Source organism: Myotis yumanensis, unplaced genomic scaffold (assembly GCF_028538775.1).
Source record: "Myotis yumanensis isolate MYYU_CA2020_CCGP unplaced genomic scaffold, mMyoYum1.0.hap1 SCAF_19, whole genome shotgun sequence".
NCBI lineage: Eukaryota > Metazoa > Chordata > Mammalia > Chiroptera > Vespertilionidae > Myotis > Myotis yumanensis.
The window spans coordinates 11,095,204-11,113,114 of NW_027223770.1; the positions used below are offsets into that span (position 1 = coordinate 11,095,204).

The window sequence follows — 17,911 nt, forward strand, 5'->3', positions numbered from 1 at the left end:
ATGGGGGGGGTCCCCCACCTTGGGCCACAGAAGCCAAATTCTTTTTCTAAGACAAACTCACACCATGAGGCTCAGAGACGGACCATGTCCTCTGTTCCGCCCCCTGTATTTGGTTTCCAAGCAAAGCCATGTTTTAGGACTCCTGGAAAACTATTTTTAAATGGCCACATCCTCCTTCACCAGCTCGCAGTGACGGAAAGAATTAAGCTGTAGCGAGCTGACAAGGAGCCGTGGCACTTTTTCTGGCATCCAGTGCTCTCTCCCCAGCATCCTTTGTCTCCCTCAGCTCCTAAGACATGAACAATTGGACCTCGTCGACAAGCCCTCACCGAGGACCAGAAATCAAAGCAGGTTGAACAGCTTGCCCACCAGCCCCGCTGCCCATCAACCTGCTCGGGGGAAGCCAGATGAGTATCTGCTCACATGACAGGGACAGTGGGCCTTGGGGGAGGGGACCCTGCCACGCTCATCTGGATGTGGGTGTGATATTCCACGGGCACTCAGTGTTCAGCTCCAATACCTTCCCCCCACCCCTAACCTCCTGCTGAGTGGGGTGGGGACCCGGGCTCCTCACGGGATGAGGAAGCCCAAATCCACTGGCTGAAGCTTTTAGAAATCTGAGCCTGGAAACTCATGAGCCTGACTTCTCGTTCTAGATTTTCCCCTTTCTATCCCACACTTCCTAGTCTGCTCACAAACAAGCTGGCCCATTCCTCGGGACCAGTCAAAGAACAGTCGGCCAGAGCCCCAGATAGCACGTGGTCCAGATTCCGAGATGACCACTCGCACCCAAATGGAGCCCTTACCACAGAATGACAACCTCCAGCCCAGCGCTGGGCTGGCCACCCCCAGACCAGGAAAGGGATGTTGGGCGGGCAGCAGAGAAGAAAGGCACGAACGTCCACAAGATGAGTCCCAATCTGTGCAGATCTGGGCCTCCCCGGCAGCAAACCTACTGTCTGAAGATGTGTCCTCTCTTTTTTGTGCACCTGGCCACTACGGTGTCTAAAGTAGCCCCTGAGAAACCGCTGCATGGGGTCCCTCAATGTCAGGGCTGCTAAAAAGGTCAGATGCACATATAGTGGCTAAAACTTCCACCCATCTATGTGATTCCATGCAGATCGAGGCCAGAAAGCAAGACTGAAAAAGAAGTGAATCCTGGGCCCAGAGCTCCTGCCTCTATAACATTTTTCTTTAGGTTCCAAGCATAGCAATCCATCTTTGGGGCAAAAAAAAGTCATCTCTGTGGCAGGGCTGGGAAGATATGGTATGTATGGTCCGTCCATCCCGTGGAGTATTACTCAACCATGAAAAGGAATAAAGCACTGACACAACAGAGGTGAAGCTTAAAGTCATCACGCTGAGTGAGAGAAGCCAGATGCAAAAGGCCACCTCATTATGATTCCATTTATACGAAATGTCCAGAACAGGCGAATCCACAGAGACAGAAAGCAGATTAGCGATTGCCAGAGGCTGGGGGAGGGGGAACAGGGAGTAACTGCTAATGGGGACTGGGCTTCTTTTGGGGGTGATGAATGTCCTGGAACTAGACAGATAGAAGTGATGGCTGCATAACCTTATGAATGTGCGAAATGCCACTGAATTGTGCATTTTAAATGGTGAAATTTAAATGTGAATTCTCTCGATAAAGAACAGAAATAGCTGAATAGCTATAATTAAAAAAAAGAAGAAGAATGAGCCCTTTTTGCCCCAGTTTCCCACCCTCGGACCTGTCTCAAATGCTTGGGGACACTTGGTCAAGTTCCAGCATAGGAAAGAGGGTGGCAAGTTCCAAGAAGCCAGTGCTTTTCTGGGGACACTCATGGAGTGGAGTAGAGAGCACACGCCAGGTCCCGGGGGGTGAGGGGTAGGGGGTGGGGGTGGGGGTGGGGGTGGGGTGAATCCATATCTGAGAAACCATCACCATCACTATCCAGGAGAACCAGGGACCCCCCAGTGGACACTGAGACAGATCTCAGAGGCAGCCTCTGGGGGAATCACAGACACTGGCTTCCTCAGGCTCCGCATCACATTTGGGGTTCCCAGGGGACTGACCTTCTTTCCAAGGTCAAGCCCTCCTGCAAACCACAACAACAACCACCACGAAATTCCCCCTACTCCCTCCAATCCCTTCTCCACGTGAGGAGGAGGCGGCAGGCTGCCTGACATGTCACGGTGCTTTCTCAAGAGACACTTCCTCTTAGGCAAGGGGGTTTTGGCTGCCACCAGCTTGGAGGTGAACAGAAAACTCCCAGGGCTCCGGGAGAGGCTCCTGTGGGCACCCACCACCCCGAAGAACCAGGACCAAGGCCCCGATTGAGGCAGGGAGCAGGAGGGAAGAGGCACTGCGGAGGCTTCAGAATGACTTGTCCACACAACACCCTCATCGATCTCAGCAGAGCTCAGGGCCTGGGCGCGCCCACCCAGAGAGAAGGAAGCCACCTTACCCGTGTTCTGTCCTCGATCTCATAAATCCGCAGCTGCATGGGCACGTTAAAGCTGTGCAGGATGTTTCCACCGAATACCAGAGAGTCTACAGGGGTGTAGACTGCATGGATCCAGCCTGGGGGTGGGGGGAAGAGAAGGTCAGTCACCAGCCCCACCTATGCCAGTGTGTAGAAGGGCGCAGGAGGCCCAGGTGAGCACCCAGGGTAAAGATGAAGGATGCTCAGGCCTGCCTGATGCAGAAAGCCGGACTCAGACCTGCAGCCAGCTGGACCGCTGCAGACAGTGATGCTGGCTCGCCCAGGTAGGGTGGTAGGCAGCTATAGATCAGCCCCCACCTGTTGAGAACCTTGGTGACAAAGGCTTCCTTGTGCTGATTTGGACCTGGCTGCAGCCAACAGAGACGTAGGCCCTCCCATGCTGGCCAGGGAGCTGGAAACCCCTCACTCAGGCTGCTCAGATGTCCTTGAGCCTCTTCCTGGACATCCCAGGGATCGCCAGTCTCAGGTGGGGCCACAACTAAGAAGTGACATCTTGTCAGGGCTGCAGGACCCAGACACTTCTCCCTGCCTGATTCCACCTTCTGCCATCAAAACCCTCGAAGGCCCGTGAGCTGCTGACACGTCTCTCCCCGAGCTCCTAGCCCAAAGCCTGGCACAGTAAACATGAAAATGCTGAGTGCTTCCCTGGGCCAGGCACAGTCTAAGGCAGTGATGGCAAACCTTTTGAGCTCGGTGTGTCAGCATTTTGAAAAACCCTAACTTAACTCTGGTGCCGTGTCACATATAGAAATTTTTTTATATTTGCAACCATAGTAAAACAAAGATTTATATTTTTGATATTTATTTTATATATTTAAATGCCATTTAACAAAGAAAAATCAACCAAAAAAATGAGTTCGCGTGTCATCGCTGGTCTAAAGGCTTAACTCATTTAATTCTTGCAAAATCCCAAAAGAGTATATATTATATTTATCACCAATTTACAGATGAGGAGACTGAGGCAGAGAAAAGAAAAGTCACTTAGCAGGACTGGAACCCAGGGAGTCAGCCTCCACTCGGTCCATAAAGCCCAGAGACAAAGCAGGCCCCCAAATTCCGTCAGCGACTCTTGGACTGGCCAGATTTCAAGTGCTCGCCGCACCTGCGTGTGGCTCCTGGCTACCGTAAGGGACAGCTCAGGTCTGTGGGATATGATCCACTCCCATTTAGGATGCTGACACCGAGGCTGAGAGAAGCTAAGTCACTTGCTGAATGAAGACACAGCCGGTAAGTGACAGCGCCTCCGTTTTTTAACCGCTCCGCTGCTCTGTCACTGCATCAAAGGCTTAGAGCAGGCCTGCGGGTCCCGGGAGACAGGCCTGCAAATGCAGAGGGAGAGGAACGCAGAGAAACAAGACACTCAGGCAGCGAGGACAGGCAGAGTCAGAGGGTCACAGTGAAAGACACAGGAGGAGCAGAGGGGACCGGGCACAGGCAAGGGGGAAGCCAGGATCCCCAGCCAGGTGCTGCGGAAGCTGTTCCAGCCTCTTCGCTCCCCCTGAGCAAACACATGCCAGTCCCCGCTGCCCAGGCAGAGGTGCCCTGGGAGGAGAGTGGTACAGGCCACTGATGGCAGCAGGACAGCGCTGGCAGTCATGGGGGGAGAGCAGGGAAAGACTGCCTGCCAAGAACACAGGAATGAAGGCTTTTATGTCACCTGCTTGTGCTGCTAGCTCCCTGCATCTCTGGCTCTGGGGAGGCAGAGGGAGCAGCTCCGCCTGCTGGTGTGCCCTTGTCGAGCCACCTGGGTCTCTGTCCCCTCCCCCTGTACCTACCCCCTGTGTGCGGATGCCTTTAAAGTCTCAGTGTCCCCATCTGCTCAGCCTCTCCGCCTCAGCCGTGTGCCACCTGATTTTCTCATCAACATTTGTATGTTTCTACCAAGTGGAGCCACACTATTACCTTTGCTGCTGTTACCATCGTCGGCATTATTTAAGCAGTATTTCCTACCACTGGACCTAGGAGCACAGGGTTTCTGTGGATGCATGTGGTGGGGTGAAGCCTGAACAGGCACAAAGATTTCTGGTCCCCGTTCCTATGCGCCTGGTGTGCCCACCTACTGCCCTACAGGAAGGCCAGGTCCGGGGGCTTGAGTTAGAGGCTGTCCCCAGTGCCGACTTATCCTGTGACCCGGAGCACCGGACTGCCCCTCTCTCGGCCACCACCTCCGTATGGGCAACTTGGTGAGCAAGAACTCACTCCATGTGAGCAACTGCGGCCGATGTCCACGGGGGCCTTGTCTGCCCTGCAGGGCTCTGGAGAGCACGGTGCCCATGTGAATGGCTCTGAGCAGCCCCCGCCTCTCCCTGCTCTCCTGGCAGGTGGCATCGTAGACACACCTGACTGACATCTGTTACTCTCACGTGTGAGCAAAGAGGGCAAAGAAGAGAGGTGCTGTTGCAAGTAGGGAAGCGGGGAACCTGTACTCCCCGTCATTCTCCCACTCGAGAAGGTAAAGGCTTCTACCTGCTCTTTGTCCCTCCCCAAGCCAGGGCCTCAAAGGTGGGTTAGGCGGCCTCCCCTGGATTAGAGTCTCTGCCGAGTGCCTCCACACGTTGGCTTCATTACTGAAACGATTACCTCCAGAAGAATCAGTGAGGGCGAATAACATTGTTCCTGAGCCCCATCCGTACCCACCCTCTCTATGGCGTCTCTCTGGCCGCACCCCAAGGAAGCAGGAGAGAGCAGGTGTCCCTGGCGGATGACTGGGCTGGGCCGGCCCAGTCATCCGCCTCCTGCTCCCAGGCCAGAGTCACCGACAATATGAAGGCAATAACAGAGGCTATTCAGGCCACGCGACAAGGGACAGATCCAGTTCGTGGAAGGAAAGCAGGCGACCCACAAAAACCTACTGACACAGGTGTTCTCTGGGGCCTGAGGGAGCCAAGGAGGACAGCAGGGACACATGGAGTCTCGCCTACAAGGTAGATGTTCAGAATTCAGAATCCAAAGGCTCCCGCCCGACACACATTTGCCTGTCTTTGTGGCTGCTGCAGGGGTAAAACCCAAGGTCAGAGAACTCAGGGGCACCTCACAGACGCCCACACCTGCTTCTTTCCCCTGCATCGACCTGCCTCCATGCTGAGCCAGGTCTGTGTTTGCCAGGATGAAGCATGAAGGGCCTCAGTTCTGTGGGACCTGGTAGCTGGCAGGCCATGGGTTGCATCGGGACTCAGGGGAGTGTTCAGTTGGACCGCCCACACACACGTTACAAAAATGGGGAAAATTTACAGGACAATCTCAATTGCTTCCTTCCCAAGAAAAATGAGAAGATGGGCCCATCCGGCCCCACTCCCGCCTGACCCTACCTAGTTGTAGCTGAGCAGCAATTGCCCAGTTTCCACCGCCCCACCGCCCTCTGCCTCACTTCCAGCCTGCTTCACTGCCTCCCTGGCACTGCCCTGTACCCATTTTACAGATGGATCATCAGAGGTCCAAGCCAACTGACGCTAATAAGCAGCTGCTGTTACAGTTTCTCAGACTTACCTGAGGCTCAGAAACATCTGGAGCTACCATGAATTTTTGGGTAGTTCTTACTATAGAGCAAAAATAGGAAATACTTTCAGGCCAGCCCGAGTCACTGACCCCAGCATCCTTCTGAGATCCTCATACTAGGCTCCACCACCCTGGCTGTGACCTGCTAGGCATTCGCTCAGGACAGAGAGAATCTCACATCCTCCCCAGCACCTTCTGGACTGCCAAGTGGACCCTTAAGAAAGTGCGTTAGCCCTAACCGGTTTTGCTCAGTGGATAGAGCATCAGACTGTGGACTCAAGGGTCCCAGGTTCGATTCCGGTCAAGGGCATGTACCTTGGTTTGCGGGCACATCCCCAGTGGGGAGTGTGCAGCAGGCAGCTGATCAATGTTTCTCTCTCATCGATGTTTCTAACTCTCTATCCCTCTCCCTTCCTCTCTGTAAAAAAATCAATAAAATATATTTAAAATAAATAAAAAATTTTAAAAAAAGAAAGTGCGTTAAATGAGCAAATAATTCTCCCAAAGTCATATAGCTGAGAAGGGGGACTACATCCCAAACCTGCTGACTTCCAGGCTAAGAGGGAACCAGGTGGGCTCTGAAACGACACACACCTGGCCTGTCTGTCACTTATTAACTGTGTGACCTTGGGCTAGTTTGTTCACTTTTCTGGGCCTCAGGAACATTCTTTATTTTTTAAAAAAAAGGGGGGGGGGGGCTATGGGTGAGATGTTTTTTCTTACCTGCTTGCAGAGACATTAAAAATATAAAATATTTGTTGCTCAGCAATACCAGTTATTATTACTATTAACTGTAGTTCACCTGGGCAGGTGCAGCCAGAGGGGAAGGCCAAGTCCATGGATGGAGAAGGTGTAAATTTTCATAAACTCAACACTATCCAATTTAAAGAGCTGTCCTTGATTCTGAAATTATGTACTTTCAACATTTTTAGTGTCAGAATAGTCTTCATTTCATGAAATACCAGTAGAAGTAGATTCCGAGTTCTTGTTGTTGTTTTTTTAACTAATGTCCACCTTTAGCAAAACTACAAGTTAGTAACCTTATAATTAGATTTCAACTTTTTTTCTTCCCCCTGTTGGTCCATGAAGTCAACCCCTGGGAACCACATTTGCCCCGTGTCTGAGAACATGACAAATCCCAACTGTCCCTTCAGTAACAGGGAACTCACTACCTAGCAGAACCAGTCCTCCCAATGCCACTTGGCTTTACCTCTCCATCCAGGAAACAATCCTTCAACTGGCTGACTGCATTATCATATACCTTCACTTCCCTGGGTAAAACAACCCAACTCCTGCTGCAGATTCATCTCATCTGGTGTGGTACCCAGACTGCTCTCTCTCCAGGTCAACTTACCCTCCAAAGTATAATCAAGAGGGACCCAACCTCCCACATGTGGCCTGACGCCCTCACTATACGCGGTGGGATTGTCACCCCCCTCCATCCTGGGTAAAATTCTTCTATTAACTCAGCCTAAGAGCTTACTCCCAGACTCCTAGGTCATCTGCCACATCCACCAGTGACTCAGCCTAGAACTGGCCAAAAGCCCTCAGTCCATTTCCAAAATGCGTTAGGCAAGTAGGCCTTCACTCACTCAGTCCTCACAACCACCTTGGAAAATCTTATTCCCATTATACAGATAAGAACACTGAGCCACACAGAGGTTAAGTCACTTCTGTGAAGTCATGGCCTGTAAACAGCGGAGCCGGAATTTGAACTAAGGCCATACAGTCTGGTTCCGGGGCTGATGCTCTTAATTACTACCCTCTGCTGTAGCTGTGGAGATAATTTTGGTTTTGGAGGGGGGAGTCTAAGGGTGAGAGCCGCCACTGATTACATCTCATCTTGTTCTTCCGGAAGGAGGCTGCCACTTTGGGTCCTTCCCCAATGACCCAGGTCTGCCCTTCCCAGGGCCTGCCTCAGAGTCCTCAGGGTCACACCTGACCCCTCCCCCGCTCCACAGGCCACGCTATCACCCAGAAACCTCCCTGCAGGAAGTCTTGAGGGAGGGCCCTGGGCATTCCCCCGGGAGAGAATTCTGGCCCACAGGCAAAGAGATACAGGGAAGATGTGAGAGAAAAATGGGGCTGTTTATCCCTGCAGCCCGAAGCCTCTCCTCTCAGGGACTGCCAATGGCCAGGAGACCCAGAGAAACCCGGTCGCTTGGCCTAAAAACCCTGGCTGAAGCCGCAGGGACACGGGGACACGCGAGCTCAGCGCCAGCCTTGTTGGAACCTACCGGAAGGGATGAAAAACGTGTAGCCCTGTTTCAGCTCAATTCTTTGGCAGCGCTCCACACGGTCTCCCAGGAAGATGTCGCTCTGTTTGCCTGACAGCACCCACTCCTCGTACAGCGCCAAGTTGTGCAGGGTTGGAGGAATCAGCCAAAAGATCTTGGGAGGAAAAGGAGGTAGTCAGCTGAAGATCCAGGCCAAGGCCCTGGTTTCCTCCAGGCTCCGCCACAGCACAAGGGGACAGCCCCACCTGCCTGGGAGAGGGGAGGCGGGGGGGGGGGGGGGGGGGGGGGACCATCCCCAGGGGTCCCTCCAGGCCCAGGCCCAAAGGGTCTTCTGGGGTGAAGGGAGGGCTGTGCCACTCTTCAGGGATGTCCTTTACATGCCTTTAGGGAATCCCTGTTCCAAATGCAACACCAGGGTGGAAAGACTTAATGGATTCCGTGGAACATTCTTTCTCCTGAGCCACAGGCTTGTCAGGAAGGTGGGGGAAGAAGAAGAAGAGCAACTTCCGAAGGTGTGTGATAAAACGGCCCAATAAATAAACCCAGTTGATGCTCACTCGGGAGAGGGAGGAAAAACATCTGGAACCAAGTGGGATGACATCCTAGCCAGAATTTCTCCTGACAAGAGACCCAGACAAGCAGGGCGGCACACCCGGATTCTCAGGGAGTGCCTACATCCCTGAGGGGCGCCTACGTCCCCACGTGGATGCTCACAGAAGCAAACACAGCAGGTCCCGAACGGCCATTCTCTGGGTGACGTCTGTCCCTGATGTAAAATGTTCTTGGGAGCAGGTGATGCTGGCAACTGGCGTTTTAACGTTAAAAGATCTCAGCCCTGGAGCTGAGGGGAATGAATGCTGCAGGTTCTTGGGAACCAAAATCTGGAGTTCCAATCTGGCCTAAGGAGAGCACCAGACTGGTGAACAAGTGTGAACGGGTGACCGGATGTGATACAAAAGGGGTGGGGTAACCTTGGTCTTTCCTGCCAGAAGAAGACAAGAGTAAGGTGGTGGCCCGAGGGGGACCAAGAGGCTCTGAAAGTACTCACAGAGCAGGGACTGGCTGGAGGAGGGGGCGGAAGACAGGGGAAAGGTGAGCCAGCCCTGCCATGCAGACAGCCGGAGATGTACACAGAGGTGAAGAGGTTCAACTGGACTCACCTTCCCACCCCGGAAAACATGGTACCAAACGGAAGTGCCTCCAAAGTCGATGTGGAAATCAGTGAAACAACCTTTCACGCTCATCAGACAGTACCTGCAGCGCAGAAGCAGGGGAGCAGAGAAAACGAGTCAGCGCCTGAATCACAGGAGGTGAGAAACCAACTTGGGAGATGTTTGGCCTGCCGCCCTCTTATAAATGCTGACACTGGGGAATTTCCTTCTCTTTTCTTTTTTTTTTTAAACCCAAATTGAATCGGAGTTCCCCCTGGGGGAAGCTCCTGTAATCAGGTGACCAATCTCAAGCACTGGCCACCTGCTCCCCAAGGCTAGGGGAGGCACTTTTGTTTTCAGGTTCCCACAAGAGAGCTGGCAACCCACGGGCCACTGGAGTCCTTCCTTGCAGGTTTCTGCTCTTGCCTCACCCACGCTCCTACCCAAGTAAGAGTCTTCCTCTCTGCTCCTTAGAAACTCCTCTATCCAGAGGGCGCCCCGGCTGCCGGCCCCCTCTGCAGCAGCTAGGCGCCCTGGAATTCAGTTGTAAACCACCTGCGTGGCTTGCCAATTACCAGTCCCCATTCATCTCCACATTCATTCAACAATCATTTACTGAGAGCCAACCAGTGCAGCCCAGAGCGAGGCATGGCTCTTAGAGAAATGGGACCCTGCCCTTAAGGATGGGCTTGGAGCACTGCACAGGGAAAAGTTAAATGGCAAGACCAACTGCAACGGACTGCGAAATAAGCAAAGAAGCTAAAAGTTCAGGGGGACCAGCCACAGAAGACCACACTGTGTATGTTTCCACTTAGATGAAATGTCCAGAGGAGGCAGATCTACAGAGACAAGAGTAGATCAGTAGTGGCCAGGGGTGGGTGTGACTGCTCAAGGGTACAGGGTTCCATTTGGGGGTGATAAAAATGGTCCCAAATTGATTGTGCTTGCACAACTCCGTAAACATCACTAAAAACTACTGAATTGTACACTTTAAGTGGATGAATGGTATGTGAATTATATCTCAATAAAGCTGCTTTAAAGGGTAAAGGGATTAAGAGAAGACCCTAGGGGTGGACAGACAGGGGGGGTTGGGGGGGGGGAGTGTCTGGGCTTTAGAAGCCTGGGCTGGGGGAGTGCCTTCAGGAGCCCCCTTCTGAGCCCTTCCTTACAGGAACTCCCCAGTCTCCTCCCTCCTCCCGGAATATGCTGCCCTCCTACAGGGAGGCAGTGCTTAAGGAGGAGGGAGAACGGAGCAGGCTTCCAACTCCAGACCTGGCAGATGAGGGGTGGCAGGGTCGCCTCCCTCCCATCCACCCCTTCCCACAAGAGCCACTGGCGGCATGGACAGGGCAGGACCCCCCCACCCCCCCGGGGCTCACGCTCACGCATCTTGGCACCTCCAGAGGCCCACACACACATGCTTACCCCACTGACCTCTTTTCCCTGGAGCACTTTGCTTTTCCTTGGTTTGGGGAAGAGGGGAGGAATGGGGCGGGGATGGGCAGGGAGGAGGAGCCAGCATGGAGCTGAGTGGAGATAATAAAGGGTGGGGCTGAGCTGGCTGAGGAGGCTGTAGGGCTCCAAGGGCCCCCTCCCTCTGGCTGCCTTTTGCACCTCACATTCAGGTGTACGGGGCTCAGGGCTGGCAGTCTGCAGGCAGCGTGCCGCGTCCCTCATCGGGATAGGCTGGAAGGAGCCCGAAGCATGTGTCTGCAGGAGGCTGACAAATCAGAAGGCCTTCCCGCACATCAGAGCCCCGCTGCCTAGCAACCCCATCGGAGGGGTGTAGTGGACAGCACGGGAGGCAGCCCTGTCAGGAAGACAGGCGCTGGGCTTGTTAAAGTCCCAGCTCGGGACTCCAGCTCCACACCCCGCCCAGCCCCAGCCAGGTCCCCACTCTGAAGGCCTGGGCGATCCGTTCTCTCCCCGAGAAACTGGGGGAGGGGGTGTCTGAAGCCCTGACCCCCGCCACACACACACCACCCCATGGACCACACTGGCCTCTTTTCTCTCAGCACCACTTCAAAATATTAGTCCTCAAGCTCCTAAAACCACCTCTTCCTCTCGGTTTTTTTCTTTTCTTTTTTTAAACTAACCTCGGTTTCCACCCCCTCCAAGCCTCAGCAGAACAGTCTAAGGAAAACAATCTAAGTGTCTACGTTTGGGGTGGAGCAAGATACACTTCCTTCGGTCTGCAGCTGGATACCCACCCAGGTGCCCACATGGGAGAGGAAAAGGCAGTAGCTTGGTTCTTGGGCTCCAGGCACCAGGCCTACCTGGCCAAACTGACCACCCCACCCTCCCTCCCGCCTGCAGCCCCCACCTGCCCGGCACGTGGGGAAAACGGCCCGCCTGCGAGCTGCAGCTGCTGTGTGCAGCGAAACTTCTCCAAGTTGAGTTTGCGCCTGGCCTGCCCTCCTAGTCACCCTTCAACATCCTCCGAGGCCCCTGGAGCTGGGGGACACCACTTCCAGACCCACCGGTCCTGGAGAGGCCCCTCCTCCCACGTCCCTCATTTCCTGGCCGCCAGGCCCGGGCCGTCCCTCCCGCCCCTCAATTGCATGCATTAGGGCGTCCAGGGGAGGATGGCTGTGACAGGGCGGCTTTGTCCGGGCTGTGCCGCCGCCACCTCGCCTCCCTCCCCCCTCCCTGCGCTCATTCCGGGTCTCCCCCCCTCACTCCTGCTCTCGCCCGCTCTGGCGTGACGTCTTTGCACTGACCTCTACAGCTTCCTCTTCCAAAGCACACCGCAGTCACATGGGCACCCCGGCTCGGTGCCACGGCGGCTAAGCGCTCCCTGCGGCTGGCCAGCCAGCCTGGCTTCCGCCTCGGCCGCCCCCCCGCCCCCCCACCGCCTGGAAAGCCGCGCCCCTCGACACCCCCGCCCCCCCCCCGGCCCAGTAGCTTGTGTGTCACAGGGCACCCTGACTTAGGGGCTGACCATCAGGAGCCCCCAGAGCTAAGCCAAAGGGTTCCCGCCTCCCAGGGCCGGTTAGGGAGGAGCTTGGCGGAGGGGGTGCTGCACCTGCCGCACCAACTTTGGGGTGCTGTCTGGGGTCCGGGGAGGCGGGGCGGCCTCAGCCCGCCCATTTCCCTCCAACTTCGCAAAACTGCCCCGGCGGCACCGGAAACATCCCCTCGGGCAAAGGTCTGGCGCGGACCTGGCCAGCTGGCACCGGCGACGGCGCACACACTCCACTTACACGCATCGCCGGGAGACACAAAGAGCTGCTCCGCGACGCCACCGCGCAGCCCGCGGGCGGGCCGCCACCCCCGCCACGCCCGGCGCACCTCGAAGGAGCGGGCCGCCTGGGCAGCCCCTAGCAGGCGGGGAACCGCGCAGGGACGACCGCCCGGCCCCGCCCGGCCCCGCCCGGCGCGCCCGCGGTTACCCTCCGCGGCGGCGGCGGCGCAGCTCCCGGGCGTCCCCTTCGGCGGCGCCGGCTCGACGCGCGCCCGGCCCCGGCGAGCAGAACCCAGCCCTTTCCCCGGCGCTGCTAGGCACCCACCGAGGACCCTGGCGCCCCCGCTCGCTTCCTTCCTTCCTCGGGAAGCCCAGCGCAGGCTGCGCTCATCCTCGCTGACACTGAACCCAGCGCGGCGCCGCTGCCGCCAAGGAGGCGGAGGGAGGCCGCGGTGGTGACACAGAAGCGCGCGGGCCAGCGCCAGGGGACGCCGCCGCCGCCCACGGCCGCCCCCTCACCCAGGCAGGGTGGGAGCACGCGGGTAGCTCTGCCCACCCCCGTTCTGCGGGAACCCCCGCACCCCCGTTTTCAGGGAGCGTGGACTCTGTCCTGGTGTTGGAGGTGCCAGCCCAGCAAACCCACTTTCCTTATAAACGTGCCCGTGCGGGCACAGCTAGAGAAATGATCAGTGCTGGGGGTGGAAGGGTGTCAGGTCCAAGGGGTGGCAGTCCGGAAACCAGGGATTCATCTCTGGCCCTAAGATAGACAAGCTGTGTGACCTGGGACAACTTACTTCCCCTCTCTGAGCCATTTCCTCCTCCTAAGGGCAGGGAGGTGACCTGAAGTTCAACTCTGCATTCTAAAATGCTGCCCCTCCCCCTACCGTAGTAGCTCTATAACCCTACATGATAAAAGTATTGTGGGGATTCACTGAGATAAATACTGTTCACACATACCTGGCACTATGGTACTTTGACTTAATACAATTCGAACACAGCCCTATGAGGTCACTCCCAGGACTGTCCCCACTTAGCAGATGAGAAAGCAGAGGCTCAGAGGTAGTGACTCACCCTGGTCACCGCCCCAGTGGTTGGCGGTGCTTATCCAAAGAGCCTGGTTTGGAGTTTCTCAGTCCTTCTCCCCAGGCCTGCCTGGCAAAGCCCAAGACTCTCACGAAGCTGACTCTGCAGTTACAGCTAAACCTCCACCACTGACTTCCTGCTGAAGAAGCTGGTCCAGCTCAAATCAGAAGTCCCAGCCTGCGGGGCATGCTCATCAGGGCCACAGCCCTCCCCGCATCCTGTCCCCACACCGTTCCCCCAAACCCTTACAAGGGGGCAGGTGACCATCGGCTATACTCCCTACAGGCGCAGAAATCAAGCTTCTCCAACCAAGTTTCTTTGACCAAACTCCATCCACTGGGGCTACCCACCGGTATTAATTATCAAGTGTTAATTAACTCCCCAATATTAATTACCAAGTCCAATGATCAAGTACTAATATTAGCTATTTACATACATGACATCCTTTCACTCTTAAAACAACCCCATAACCCCATTTTAGGAAAGCAAACATCTAGTAATTTCAAGTGTTGTTGTTCATGGGATGGCCTGCGGAGAGGTTAGAGCAGGGGTGGGCAAACTTTTTGACTCGAGGGCCACAATGGGTTCTTAAACTGGACCGGAGGGCCGGAACAAAAGCATGGATGGAGTGTTTGTGTGAACTAATATAAATTCAAAGTAAACATCATTACATAAAAGGGTACGGTCTTTTTTTTTTTTTTTTTTTAGTTTTATTCATTTCAAATGGGCCGGATTTGGCCCGCGGGCCGTAGTTTGCCCACAGCTGGGTTAGACTATGAGCTCCTTGGAACTGGCTGAATTTCTCACCATATGTATGTTTTGCCTATTTAAACGAAAAAGTAACAATTACAAGACCTATCCCCCACCTTGAGTAGTCATTGAGTGGGTGTCCTTGAGCAAGGGCTTTGCCACACACAAAACAGAGGTGGAGTTAAATGAACTGTCCACATGGGAGAATTAGTATCACGTTTTTAGTCAGAAATGCCTCAGCTCCTTGATGGCAGGAACCATGTCAGACTCATCTGTGTAAGTGCAGCAAATGGCAAAAGGCCTGAAGTTTATTATTCTAATCAGCTTTGTGACATCGGACTAAATCTTTCCCCCTTCTGGAACTGGGCATCCCCATTTGTTGAACTAGTCAGGGGACCTCTAGTGGCCCTCATGGGTCAAATCAGGTCCTAGAGCCTGGCCCGAGTGGCTCAGTTGGTTTAGAGTTGTCCTGTGTATTGAAAAGCAGAGGCTGGCGGCTCCCCTGCCCTGCTCCCCCTCCCCAGTGCCCCCACCCCGCTAAAAGAAAAAAGAAAAGCAGAGGGTGTACCAAAAGGTTGCCAGTTTGATTCCTGGTCAGACACGTGCCTGGGTATCAGGTTCAATCCCTAATCAGGGCAGGTACGAAAGGCAACAGATCAATGTTTCTCTCTCTCTCCCCTTCCTCTTTCTAAAATCAATAAAAAACATATCCTCGAGTGAGGATTAACTTTTATTTTTAAAGCCCTATGCAAATGTGAGGGAGAGATGGAAAAGCAGAGGATGTAGGAATTCCAATGGCCACTGGAGCCCTGTGTGCTACCAGAGACCACATGCACTAGCATCTTGTCCCATCCACATTTCGCATCCACGGAAGGGTCAGTCTTCCCCATGGTGGGGGATGGGTTCAGGGGCTAGAGGATCCCCACTTTATAGGAGAGAAAACTGAGTCTCTAAGAGAAGACGAAAGACTTGCCATGGTCACCAGAGTGGCAGAGGGCAGCCCCTGAAACTGGCTTACCCCGTGCCCGTTTTCATCCTCTCTGTTTCAGGTATGCACCCCCAAACTTCCCCAGTTCTTCCCGCCACCCCCAGAAAGTACATGGGGAGAAAAATGCAGTCAACTCTCAATTATTCAGGACCCCGTTTTGCTGGACTTTTAGTCCACAGCGTCTCTCCATTACTCCAGCAAACCTCATTTTTGCCAGTCCTGTGTGTTCCGTAGCAGGTGACGAAGGAAGAGACTTGCTCATTTCCTTCTGCAATGTGTTATAATACCTAGAAGTCTAAAGTGAAAAGGGTATATGCCCATGTCATACACCTAGGACAGTGATTTCAACGTGATGAAACAGGTTGAAAAGACTGACCTAGGAGACTGTGGAGTCTTTAAAACATGTCCACAAACCCTTTGATACTCCTCCCTTTCAGAGGCAGAGCATATTCCCCTCCCCTTGAGTGTGGGCCAGATGTGGTGACTCACTTTTAATTAATAGAATATGCAGAAGTAAACAGCATGCAACTTCCAAAATTAGGCCTCACAAGGCTCTCCGGCTCTCTCGAACTGCTCCCTCTGGGGGACCAGCTGCCATGTCACCAGGATACTCAAGCAACCCTGCGGAGAGGCCCACATGGGGAGGAGCTGAGGCCTCCTGCCAACAGCTATTCGAGGGTACCATGGTGGAAGCAGGTCCCCCAGCCCCAGTCAAGCCTTCAGATGATGGCAGCCCAGGGCTGTCTTGACAGGAGCTGATGAGAGATCCAAGCCAGAACCACACCACTAAGCACTCCTGGATTCCTGACCTGCACAGGCTGTGAGGTAATGTTTACTGTTTTAACCTGCTAGATTTTTAAAAATATATTTTTAATATATTTTTATTGATTTCAGAGAGGAAGGGGGAGGGAGAAAGAGATAGAAACTTCAAGGATGAGAGAATCATTGATTGACTTTCTCTTGCACGCCCCTCACTGGGGATCGAGCCCAAAACCCAGGCATGTGCCCTGACTGGGAATCCAACCGGTGACCTCTTGGTTCATGGGTGGACAACTCACCGTTCCAGAAACGGTGTCATTTTCATTACATTCCACACAACCATTCTACAGTCCAGAGGAGTTCACCACCGTGGGATTTGATTTTGCTTATTAACTGGAATCAGCATTCTTTTCAGACGAACAAATGGACTACTAGTTCCAAGGTGACAATTTCCTTCCTAACAAGGTTCAAATCCTCTCTAACGAGTTTCCACAGCCACTGACGGAGTTTGTCAATCTATTTGGCACACAATCTAGCCAATGGGCTGGAGACACATGGTCCTGGGAAACTGTGTAAGCCCTTTTTTTTTTTTTTTTTTTTGGTTATTAGAGAGAATTCTCAAGGTATTAACAGAGTTTACTATGGAAAGGAATCTTTCAATCAAGTTAAATCCTTCCCTAAATATCTCAGGGAGGCAAGGTAGACATAAAGTCACTGAAATAGACAGGGGTGGGCAAAAGTAGGTCTACAGCTGTACTGCAAATAAATAGTACAAAAATTAATAAATAATAATACAAGAATAAACTCTTGCACATACTCACAACTGTAAACCTACTTCTGCCCCACCTTGTGTGTCATCCACTGCTGTCTATTTTACCTTCCTACGTGTCCAGTTTGTTCTCTGCTCTCCTGCCCCTGGCCCGTCCTTCACCCTTGTCTAGAAGATGCAGTGGTTCCTCCTATTCTTCTATCTCCACCTCCTTCAACTCACACAGCAGCAGGAGACCTTGCAGACTGCAACTCTGAACACATCCGCCTCGACCTAAAATCTCAGAGAGGTTTCCAACTGCTCTTAGGAGAAATACAGACCCTGCCCTATGGCGCATCAGGGACTGTTCACCCTGGTGCACCCCCCACCCCCCACCAGCATCCTGCACCCAATCCCCAGCCCCACTGCCATCCTTCCTGGGGTCCTCCCCCGCCCCGCCCTGCCACCCGGGCTCTCTGCACAACCAGGAAAGCTCTTCAAAGCCTCTTCACCTAAGTAACCCCTCTCCCTTCAGACCCCAGCTCGGGGATGCTGTCCTGACCGGGTGACCCCCTGGTACATGCTCCCTTAGCTCAGTGGGTCTCTGCCTTGTGGCCTCATCACAGCTGCAAGTTCCGCTTGTTTCTCTGGTTACTGAATTAATGTCTGTCTTCAGATGAGCATACAGATTGTAAGCTCTGTGAGAGCAGGGAGCTCATGGATTTTCTCCCGGCTGCATTCCCAGGGCAGCACCAATTAGATGTTCAGTACATATATGCTGAATGAATGAATAATCAATCCATCAGTAAGAGCCGAGATCTGCCTCTGATCTCTGAGACCCACACTCTTTCCTGAGGCTTGACCCTCATGATTCCTTCCAAGACCTTGGCACTCCCCTACCTCCATCCCTGCCCAGGTCCCTCCCATCTCCTCTGTCCTTTAAAGCCCGGGTTTGATGTCCCCTCTGAGAGGACTTCCCAGAGCCACCAGCCAAAAGGGATTCCTCCCTGGACTGTTTCCCTCTGCTGGC

General features: G+C 53.9%; 1 protein-coding gene across 5 annotated transcripts in view; it reads right to left on the reverse strand.

Moving 5' to 3' along the window:
* The window catches only part of KDM2B (lysine demethylase 2B), an 88,680-nt gene that overhangs the window by 53,381 nt on the left and 17,388 nt on the right, over positions 1–17,911 (reverse strand). For 4 of the 5 annotated variants that reach the window (XM_070399163.1, XM_070399166.1, XM_070399164.1 and 1 more), the window contains 3 exons: positions 9,379–9,472; positions 8,219–8,372; positions 2,448–2,563 (listed from right to left, as the gene is read on the reverse strand). In XM_070399163.1, coding sequence (XP_070255264.1) covers positions 2,448–2,563; positions 8,219–8,372; positions 9,379–9,472 — 364 coding nt within the window. Of the gene's footprint in view, positions 1–2,447; positions 2,564–8,218; positions 8,373–9,378; positions 9,473–12,089; positions 12,129–17,911 lie in introns of those variants that run through there. The other variant, XM_070399168.1, reaches the window with a different exon arrangement.